At 39.2% G+C, this 11,359-nt stretch overlaps 1 protein-coding gene across 16 annotated transcripts in view; it reads right to left on the bottom strand.

Moving 5' to 3' along the window:
• Positions 1-2,431: 2,431 nt before the first annotated feature.
• The window catches only part of PLCB4 (phospholipase C beta 4), a 419,557-nt gene continuing 410,629 nt past the window's right edge, over positions 2,432-11,359 (bottom strand). For 15 of the 16 annotated variants that reach the window (XM_023251457.2, XM_045053870.1, XM_045053873.1 and 12 more), the window contains 4 exons: positions 9,566-9,623; positions 9,079-9,165; positions 6,068-6,104; positions 2,432-3,965 (listed from right to left, as the gene is read on the bottom strand). In XM_023251457.2, coding sequence (XP_023107225.1) covers positions 3,877-3,965; positions 6,068-6,104; positions 9,079-9,165; positions 9,566-9,623 — 271 coding nt within the window. In that variant the 3' untranslated portion in view covers positions 2,432-3,876. The remainder of the gene's footprint in view (positions 3,966-6,067; positions 6,105-9,078; positions 9,166-9,565; positions 9,624-11,359) is intronic. The other variant, XM_023251460.2, reaches the window with a different exon arrangement.

Raw genomic sequence — 11,359 nt, 5'->3', positions numbered from 1 at the left:
TGCTATCTCAGGTTAATTTTCACTTCTATTTGCATGATAAATGCTTTTCCATCCCTTCACTTTCAATCTTTCTGTATCTTTAGGTCTGAAATGAATCTCTTATAGGCAGCATATAGATGATTATTTTTTTACCCATTCCATTACCCGATGTCTTTTGATTGGTGTTTTTTTAATGTTTATTTTTGAGAGCAAGAAAGTGGGGGAGGGGCAGAGAGAGAGGAGGGGCACAGAGGATGTGAAGCAGGCTCTGTGCTGACAGCAGGTACAAGGTACCACTTGTATCCTATCTTTAATACTTGCTTTCCCTTACCTACACCTCCCCCCCAACCCCTGCCAGCCCCTTACGTCTTGGGATTTGATTAGCTTGTACAATATTTTTGAAATACTATTTCTTGGATTCCAAGATACACATATTTTCACATTTTCACATCTCTGAAATTGAGATGTCTTATAATCACAGGATGATGTGTCCAAGTTTAATTGGCAACATGTTTTCATTCTTCGTGGTATATAGAATAATGGTGCATCTTGTAACCAATGGTATCTTAGATCTGATGAACTATAATATTTCCCAATGAATTTATTTTGGCAATCTGTTTATTTTTTTCCCCACCAAGCCTTTTATTCTCACAAAAGGGTAAGAACAGTCTGCTTATGAAGTGGGAATAGTCTTGTATGGACATTCCAGTCAGTCAGGTATAGGCAGTTCTATATCCTTTCTGGACTGAGGAGACAGAGAATGGACTCAAGGGTCCTGACTCCCAGATTGAAACAGGAAGTCCTGCTGGGTGGGAGAATCAAGACGTAGTAGAAACCCAGGTTGGCCTGGGGCCCAATATAAATCAGGATCGCCTCTTGCTTCTTGGGGCACTGCTCTGACAAACTGCAAGCCTCCTGGAGAAACATCATGACACTGGAACATGGCACTAGTAGCTGACAAATGGGCAAAGCAGGTATTTAAATGGACTGGTGTTAGCACCTCTGGTATTCCAACAGCTCACAAGAATCCAGAAGTTCCTGTGCATCCCCGAAGAATGCTAATATAAACTGAGTTCAGGGTGAACACTTGACTGAGAAGAGACCTTGAACCACTGGATGGAAGGATCCATTTTTCAGGGCTGCAGCGCAGGGCAGTTAGGAGACCAGATGCTCCTCCCCACTGCCATCTGGGAGAAAGGCCTGCATGGGGCTGGGACTCTAACAGGGGGTTTGGCTTTGAAATAATTGAATATGCCTCTGAAATAACTTGTTTTTTTAAGCTGGAAAAGGTTGAGTTACTTTAACTGGCAAGATTTTTTTTCCTTCATAAGTGAGAATGCAGAATGAGTGCAATCTGACCTTCTAATTGAAAGTAAAACATCGTTTTGTTGTACATCTTAATCCTACAGGGGAATCTTTTTTGAGGTTGGGGCAAAATGTCTCAAATACTGGGAGTAGTCTAAGTTAAAGAAAAAAGCAGCTCTGGATAGAACACTGGGAAATGGAAATATTTATGGCAGTGTAAAAGGATGAAAAGGCAGAGAAGAGCAGATCAAAGGGAAAACTGGGAGCAAGGGAAAGAGAAGCAATTGCTGAATTCACCCAAGTGCCACAGAATGGTGTGCTAAGCTCTTGTTAGAAGTCTTGATGGGGGGAGGAGGGCACCTAGGTGGCTCAGTCTTTTAAGCGTCTGGTTGAAACTTGAGCCCTGCATCAGGCTCTGTGCCAATGAGAGCGTGGAGGCTGCTTGGATCCTCTGTCTCCCTCTCTCTCTGCCCCTCCCCCACTCACACTAGCTCATTTTCTTTTTTTTTTTTTTTTTAATTTTTTTTTTTTCAATGTTTATTTTTGGGAGAGAGAGAGACAGAGCATGAACGGGGGAGGGGCAGAGAGAGAGGGAGACACAGAATCGGAAACAGGCTCCAGGCTCTGAGCCATCAGCCCAGAGCCCGACGCGGGGCTCGAACTCACGGACCGTGAGATCGTGACCTGGCTGAAGTCGGACGCTTAACTGACTGCGCCACCCAGGCGCCCCGACGTTTTCTTTAAAAATTAAAAAAAAAAATGTCCTTTGATTGGATGAGGAGCCATTTGGAATTCTTGAGAATTGGCCATCCCAATGTGGTGCTACATTAATAGCCATAATTTTCCATGGGATATTAGTGCTGAAAGACATATGGTCTAACTCCATTGTCTTCCAGACCAGCAAACAGGGAACCAGAGAAATTCCACAGAAACCAGTTCAAATGATACATAGGAGAAAAAGAAAAACACGTACATCAACAAATGCATCACATTTGGGTGTCAACCAGAATGAGTCTGTTTCGTTGTCATTTGGAGGCAGGGGAAATGTGTGGGGGCACGAGTAAGCCTCCTTTAGAAATAATGAAGGGCTCATTTATGAAAAAGGCAAAAAGTCTGCTGGAAAGTATATACTCTGACGGATGGTAAATGTGTTTTCATTTTTTATTAGAGAAGTTGGAAGTTTAATTTCAATATTGATGGTAACATCGTTTTCTCTGCTTTGTTCAGGGGAACACACAGAATCAATTTTTACAAGCATATACAACAATTCAGTTGGTGTTTTGTGTCCTAAAATCAGTAATCTGATTAGTTCTAGACTACCAAGTTTCCATGCGCTCCTCCCAGCTTGGGCGGCATGGCTTGATTCCCCGCAGAATACTTTTTCATGCACTGTCTGCAACACAACTATGGCAGGCTTAAAGACCATGCAGATTAACACTGTAGCAAATTGTTTTGATATTTAACAGACGTAAAAAGGTTATTTCCTGATATGAAATTCTGAAAATCTGCATAAATATTTTTGTGTAAAATTAAATTAGTTATGTATTTTTTTGAAACTAGAACTTGAAGTATCAAGAATGCCCACATAATTCATATACACATATATATAGACTTTTTCATTATGCTAAAAGTCTTCATAGTCAAATTATATTCTGTGCCATACATTTTATTAAACCAGTATTTATTTGGCATTAGGTTAACTGTATCTGTATGGATTAGTCTTAACTGGTGCTTGTGTATCATGCAAACATAGTTCTGGTATTCCTGTTTACTAATCTCATCATGTGGCAATACGTAGATGATTTTGCTCTAACAGTGTGAAGTAGGAGTATAAATATTTTATACATGGTCACATTTACAAACGTTTGCCAATTATCACTTCACGATCTTTATGGTGTAATAGTGTATTATAATGTCTGGAATCGGCAGAAGCAATTCCTATAAAGCAATATCAGATGTAAACTTTCTTAACATGTGCCTAACAGAGTTCTCCCTTGAGCACTGATGAGTTTTGGCACAGGTACACTGTTCTACTGTTTTTTATTCTAATAATTTCCACAACTTTTACAGGAACTTAGCTTCTTACGGCATGGCAGAGACATGGCACTTACTGATGAGGTAACTCAGATGTAGAAAAATTCTGCAAAATTTGTCTAGCAGACTGCCACTTCTGCTGATGAATTTGTAGACAGAGTTGTTTTTTTTTTCCCCCTAGTGCATGCACTTGATATTCAATCGCTAATGCACTATTTTTGCTGCAGCTCAAACATGTCCTAATGCATCACAGAGCAGAGTTGTGGACACCAAGCTCATTCACTTGTGATGGTATTTTATAGCAAACATGTTTAAGTTGTAATATCAAGGGTGAAACTCTGCCTTATTGGGCTAGTAATTTGGGTGGGTTGGGAGCTACTTATGGTTGGCCAAGGAGATCCAATACTCAAAATGTTAAATAGAAATATGTAAGTCTCGGTGGTTTCAGGTAACATCTTGGCTGGGCATAAAGGAAACCCACAGACAGCAGCCTTCTTGCGTGAACTCTGTGTTGGGAAGCTTGGGGGTGATCTTTTGATGCTGTGTGGTTTTGGGGCTTCAGTTTGCGTTCTGGAGTTTCACACTACTGTTGCTGGTCTGCGGTCCATCTCGGCTTCCAACTTCACCATCTGCTGCATCTCCTTCGCCTGTAACATCAGAAACATGGCCTTACGTGTTGAAATTCTCGCTCAAAGGCATGTAGCCGCCCCGGCCTCTCTTCTCCCGTAAATTCCATGCTGTCACTATGTCCCTTGCTACTCAAAGTGAGGTCTGTGGACCAGGACCTTGTGAGAAATGCACAACCTTGGACTCCAAGGGACTCCATCCCACACCTACTGGATCAGAATGTGCATTTTGACAAGATCTTTAAGATATCTGGATGCACATTAAAGCTTGTGAAGAACTAGTTCTCCATAGCACCAGGAAAACCATTTGAAAAGAGGCTAAGCCAGGCCTTCAATAGACTACCTCACATCAAACCATTTGATTTAGATTCTACAGATGGACATGTTGCCTTGGCTGTGTATAATTTGAACTTTTAGAACAGGTGTTTCTTATGCACAGTATTTTCCCCAAATAGCCTGAAATTTAGTTAACTCCCTAAGAATCTGATGGAAAATTTTAGTTGGGAGCATATCACATTGATTTGGCTGGAGTGCCTTGCAAATACAACATCACAGGAATGTGTAGGGTTCCTGGAATCCTATTGTCCAAAAATTATCCCTCTGGGCTCTCACTTCAAGGTAAGTTTTTATGGGCTTCCCCAGGAAGTAAGCCATGGTGAACTTGGTCTCCTGAATTAAGACTGTCACTAAGACAACCAGGGAGTTTGGGAGGTAGAAAGGAGTCAGATGGGGGCAGATTCTGTGTTTGGCAGTATAGGGAAAATTAATTGGCTTATTTCAACATTTACTTTCCAGCTGGTTCCTGGATGCTTATGCCCAAGCCAACCCGTGTAATTTTTGAGGGAATAAGAAAGCATCCCTTTCCTCTTTGTGTGACATGCCACTTTGAAATAAAGGACATTTCAGAATGGAAACATGGTAAAGACATAACTCGGAGGACTCTGAAGTGTGTTGATGTTACTACTAAATAGAAGGTCAATGGGGGGGGGGGGGAGGTTGGTCAAATCTGAACCTAGAGGTCCCAAAGAGGCCCTGTTACAAAACCAGTATGACCCATGGACCATACAGTAATTTTCTTATTATTTTTATATTGTGGCTTCAAGTTTCCTTTTGGCAAAGAGGATAGAGTAGTACCAAAGAATTTTATCTTTCTGCTCAAATATGGGATGGATGGTTCCCTCTACCTAGATATTCTTCTATGCCTGAAGTATACTAATACTCTAATAGAGAAATGAAGAAATGGAGAAAAATATACAAACATGAAACCATGACACAAACGGTATTCATAAGAGAGGACAGTGAAACATTATCAGCACTAGAAATTAAATACTTTTATGTTCAATAAATAGTAACAAAAGATTCCCTGTGCTTTTCCCCATTTAGCATTTAAAGGTACTACTGAACACGGTCATAGAACGAAGAATCATATGACAATAAAGGACTATTCTCAGAGCTAAGTTCTCATAGAAGCAGGGTGACCATGCATTCCCATTTGGACAGTTCCAGTTTATGCCTGTAGTCCTGGCAATTATGAACATCACCCTCTTTCCCTCTCAAAATGATCCTGGTTCAGATAATAAATTATACGGTCACCTTACTTATAAGAAGTGATTAGGGTCCTTGGCAGACCAGATCTAGCAGAAAGCATGACAAGGGTCATAACACTCTATAATGTTTCTGCACACAGACCATAACTCTGTCATTAAAAAAGCACCAATGAACTTTCTAGTAGGGTGCTTTAAAATTAATTGCAGTCATATTAATGTTTGGGAGAGATCTGACCTCATGACCCAGAGTTAGCTGTGGTCAGTCCAAATGACAGTCATATATCACTGTTCTTGATGTGTAGGTATATCGTTATTAGCATGACTTGAGTTTCCTAGGTCTGTAGTAGGAAACGTTGGTTCCGACTCCCTCAGAAATCATTCTCTAAAGATTTTGGGCATGTCAGTTTGTATATTACATCAGAAGTCCAAGCATGACATGATCAAACTTTTACATCCAAAACCTTGAGATACTACTTAGCTATGAGCAGATATGAATCATAAATGGAGATCGCCCCGAGAACACTAGCATAGCTGAGAAGGAAAGCAATGTCTTGCTGATTAGAGTTTCAGTCCTACCTTGCGTTTGGGACACTGCATGGCAGGATTTCAATAGCTGTTTGTACAAAAATAGTAATGTCAAAATTGAGTCATACATATAAAACAAAATAAATGAATACTGAAGTGAACTTGAAAAATGAATGTAAAACCATATACAGAAAAGCAAAAAAGCTAAGAATAAAACATGTATACACCCATCAGTGACAAACTCTCCCCAAATTGATCTCAACAGAAAAAAAAAAGAACAAAACAAACAACCGATGCCTAAGAGCCCAGACTGTGCTTCTCTTCCTCAGCAGTGATTGGAGGGGGGAGAACCCACCTTTTAGCAAGAACCCTCACTTTATTAAATGGTAGGGTTGATGACAAAAATCAATTTTTAAAGCTTGGGTGTGAAAGTAATGGAGCTGTTGATGTTTGGAATGGTACGTGAGGATGATGAGTTACTTGGGAAAACTTAGTAGAACGAGTCCCTGACCTTTGGACTTTTAAATGAAGCATTGGCTGACCAAGTAGGCAAGGCCATTAGATGGCTTAAAAAGAACACAGGAGGTTAGGATCTAGAATCAGGGCCAAAATATATTAAAACTTGACTTGTTTCCACCAGTGCCCTCAACGCTGGTGTAGCTAATTAAGGAGATCCATTCCACACTCTGCTTTGCAGGGATGGGGTGAACCTCTGGGAGTTGGGTCATAAGGAAGCAGTAAGAAGCCTTAAAGGGAGATATAAGGGATGAATGTTAAAATTATTTTATCTTTGGCTTAGAAGCAGAAAGTAGTCTTTGGGTTTAACAAAGGTTTGGGAGACTGTTCTAAAAATTTAGGATGTCTGGAAATAAGGGAACTTTTCTGCCAATGAAGTGTTTAATTGGCTATGAAGGGAGCTCTCCTACCTGGTTCCAGCCCATGCCTATTATGAGGGAAGAAATGGAGTCACTCACTCTATCTTTTGCACTATGCCTGGGACAGTGTTGTAACACACAGAGTAACTGAGAGCTCTCTGACTGTTAAGTTCCAAACAAAACCACACTAGAAAGATCTGGGACTGGATTTTTTACTGAACAGGGCATGTTTTGGTAAAGCAAAGCTTAACACAGAAATTCAAGTCCAAATTCTACCTTTTCTGGAAGCATCAATAGGATACTGTGAATTTCTTGTCATAGAATCTCACTGAATCTTCATCAAATCTCAAGCTTTCTCATATTCTATGCTTTCCTAAGCTTCTGTGACTCAAAGTATCAGTTGTGGATGGTAGACACCACTTACAACATATTGAAATGCATTATATCAATTTTTGGATCAAAAAGCCACTATCCTCCCAATATTATCAAGCCAGTTATCACTAATCCATTATATTTTAATGCAAGAACTCTGGGGTGGTTTGAATTACCCATGTATTAGGATAAAAGCTCCAAGTGATTTTTTTTTATTATGTACTTTGGCTCTGAAAAAACACTAGGTAAGCATATTCTCAAGTTCTGATATTCACCACTATTGTAGTAATGAGTAATTTTTAGCACATTTACATTCTTTAGTCAAACTTGTTGCTAAGCAACACAGTGATTTCCAAGGAGTTTCTTAATTTAGTTAACTGCCTTACCTTCATTTTGCCTTCTTCTGAGAGGCATCGTTATCCCCACCCAGCCCTGAATCACAGAAGTAGGTTCTAACATTTTGGAGATGGTGGCTTTACCTTTATTCATATTCCCATTTTGCCCATGGGAACACTTCCTGAGAAGTGCTTTAAGACCAACAACATAAGCTAGGTAACTCGTACCACAACGTGATGTATCTATGAGATGGTCAAATGAATTGGACCCACAGGACAATAAAACATTTATTGTCCCCCTTGAGGATCTGTGGACTATTCATGAATAGAAGCATTTAGCTGAAAAGGAAATGTGAAACATAACTCAGAAGTATGTTGATGAATAAAACTTCTGTCCACCAAAAAGTAACAAATCTGAAACCAGAAGTTGGATTTACTTGTTACCCAACTGCAATACAAAAAGAGAAGATTTAAGGGTTTTGTTTTACTTTCTAAAAGATACATTTTAGCATAATTCCAATCGAAGTGTTTTTCAAAAGGAGCCATTTACTCTGAAAAATACATCTTAAAGAGGATTGCTTTGTAGATGAGGAAATAGGAAAGAACAATGTAGTACACGTTTCATCAAAACCTCTTGACAGTTCCTAGATAGAAGTAAATTATCTAGATAAAAAAACTTCCAAACCAGCATATCTAAAAACTGAAATTTGAACTAATATAGACTCAAATTTAACCTGCCATGGAGGGTCATTTTGTCTTATAAGCTGGTGGTAGTGCCATCATACTGAAATTGAGACTGGATGGCCAGTGGACTGTAGCCCATTTGGGAAGGACCCCACCTGCACTATTCTTCGGGTAAACATACATGTATATCTTGGTGTTGGTATATGCCCGATGGCTAACTAAAGAGTTGGGTTTGGGGTAACTATGTGCCTTGCTGGAAAAAAACAAAAACAAAAACAAAATACCAAGAATATGGTATCCACTCACGTTAGGTGGCTTGTAGAGTTTTGGGCAGCTCCTTTCCTTGGGTCCCGCAAGTAAGCCCTAAGATGGTTTTATGACTTTTAAGACTGAAGTTGAAACCAGGTGGTTTCTCTCATCTGCTTTTAAATAGACTATCACATGTGCCTAGGTTGCAAATTACAAAGCTCTAAATGAAAATGGAGACATAATTTGTAACCGCTGTTTTCTCCTCTCAGGGACATCACTATTAGAATCATCACAATCTATTCCAAAGACGACTTCAGAGTCTCTTCCTCCCATGGCTACATTCCTCTCCCATTTCAGAAAAGGGTATTTTCTGTTCTTGTTTGATGCAATGGGGAAAATACAGTAAAAGGGATCACATCCTAGCCACCCTTCCATGCTGCTACTCAGGCTACGGGTTTTAGCAGAAGGGTCACTATCTGCAGGTACGGCATCCACCCCCAAACCTGGCTGGCTGTCTATGTCTTTTTATGCCCTTTAGGTAAAATACCTGCTCATTCTGTTTCTCTAGGAACTCCAGGTGTTCAAGCTGGACTTTTTTCAACTGATCCATTTCTTTGGACTGTTTCATGGCGAGCTGCAAAAAAAAAAAAAAAAAAAAAATTCGGATAAACTTTGGATGGAAGAGGTATGACCGTTAAGTTTACAATTTAACCCAGGGAGATAATTATTTTAAAAAATCATGAAAAGTAGTCTGACAACTGGAAGAGTATAACCCCCTAATTCTTACTGGGAAGATCTTTCCTGCTAAAATAATAGAGTACTTAGGTGCAATTAAAACTTGGCTCCCTTTTCCATATAAAATAATGCCAAATTAATATCTTAAAGATTTTAGTAATAGATTATTTAGTTCTCAGGGAGCAGACAAGAGAGGCTAGAATGTTTACAGAAAAATCAAATTAAACAAATTAGCCAGAAGTCTGATATTTAAGCGTGAGTTATTGTTTACAGTGCCAAGAGAATTATAAAATACTTACTCTCTTTCTTTCTTCCAGAAACTTTTTGGTGTTGCTGCTATTTAACTCCCTGACTCTCCTAAAAGTAATAGGTACAAATATCAGTTGGCAGCTGAAATTGAATAGAATTGACATAATATTAAAGTCCTATTCCATTTAATTATATGGATGGAATTACCACTTTCCTAATTTTTGTGGAATTTTGAAACCTATACTGTACAGTGGAAAATACAAACATCTTTGTATCCAGTCAGATTACTCAATATTAATGTTTTGCCATATTTGTCTTGTATTTTTAAAGGAAACAAAGTGTTAGAGATATAATTAAAGCCCCTTTTGTATTTTTCCTGATTCCAGTTTCTTTCTCTCTGGACATAACCACTATTTTGAATTTGGTGTGGACCTTCCCATCTATGTTTTAATATTTTTATTCCAAGGGCACCTGGGTGGCTAAGTCGGTTGAGCATCCAACCTCGGCTCAGGTCATGATCTCACGGTCTGTGAGTTGGAGCCCTGTGTCGGACTCTGTGCCGACAGCTCAGAGCCTGGAGCCTGTTTCGGATTCTGTGTCTCCTTCTCTCTCTGACCCTCCCCCATTCATGCTCTTTCTCTGTCTCAAAAAAATAAATAAACGTTAAAAAAATTTTTTAATAACACATACAGGTGTTTCTCAAATTTTCATGCACCTACAAATCTAGTGGAGATATTGTCAAAACCACTGATTGCTGGGCCCACCCCCAGGGGGTCTGATTTAGTGGCTTTGGGGTGGGGCCTGAGACTCTGCATTTGTAACCAGCTCACAAATGATGCTGCAGGTCTGTATTGTTTTGTGTATTTTCCAAATTTACCGAAATGGTAACATATTCTGGGTTTATTCATGTAACTTACTACTTAACCTAGAATTTAGAGATACGGCTGTGTTTAAAAGCACTTCATTGTTTTCATATGCCATATGGGTTTTTCCATTTATGAAGAGACTAGAGTATTTCTAGTTGGCCATCAATGACAAACGGTAATGATCTGGTGCACAGGATCCTATGATGTGTGGCACAGGGGCTATTGATTAAATAAGTATAGTGATAAATAAGTATGCACAAGTATCTTCTTGTGCATATGAGCAAGGATTTCTCTATGGTATAGACCTAGATTTGCAGGTTGGTAGGGAATGAATGGCTTCACCTTTACTCCAAAGCACTTGTCCTTATTTGCACTCACAACCAGTGTCTGAATGCTACTTTTCTGCATGTCTTTGCCTGCTCTTGGTACTACCAGGCATTTACTTTTGTGTCAGTTAGTTTTGTGAAATGACATCATTACCAGGGAGTGATCTTCATGACTGAATAGACCTCTGAGTGAATTTCTCTAATAGCTAGAGGTCTATTGTAGTTATCTTGTTCTTTTCAGTCAATTTTGGACATTTATATTTTCCGGGGCAATTGTCCATTCAAGTGTTCAGACTCACTGGTAGTATTCTCTATAGTAGTCTTCATTTTCAACAATATTATTTCTGCAGTTATGCCTCCTTTTTAGACCTAAGATTACTAACTTGTGCTCTTTTTTCTTCTTGTGCAGTCCTGCTGGAGGTTCACTGATCTCGTGGGGTTTGTTTTTTCAAAAAGTAAGCCTTTGTTTTTGCTGACCATCCCTATTGCTTTTTGTTTTCTACTCTGATACTCTTTTATTTCTCCCCACCTGCAATCTTTGGGTTTACTCTAATTTTATTACTCTAATTCGGGCATTTCTAATTTTATACTCTCTTGGGTATGTAACTCATTAGTTTGCATTTATTTAAAAAATTCTATACAGCTAGGCTAT

This window comes from Felis catus, chromosome A3, assembly GCF_018350175.1.
Source record: "Felis catus isolate Fca126 chromosome A3, F.catus_Fca126_mat1.0, whole genome shotgun sequence".
NCBI lineage: Eukaryota > Metazoa > Chordata > Mammalia > Carnivora > Felidae > Felis > Felis catus.
This window is presented reverse-complemented; position numbering and strand designations above follow the sequence as displayed.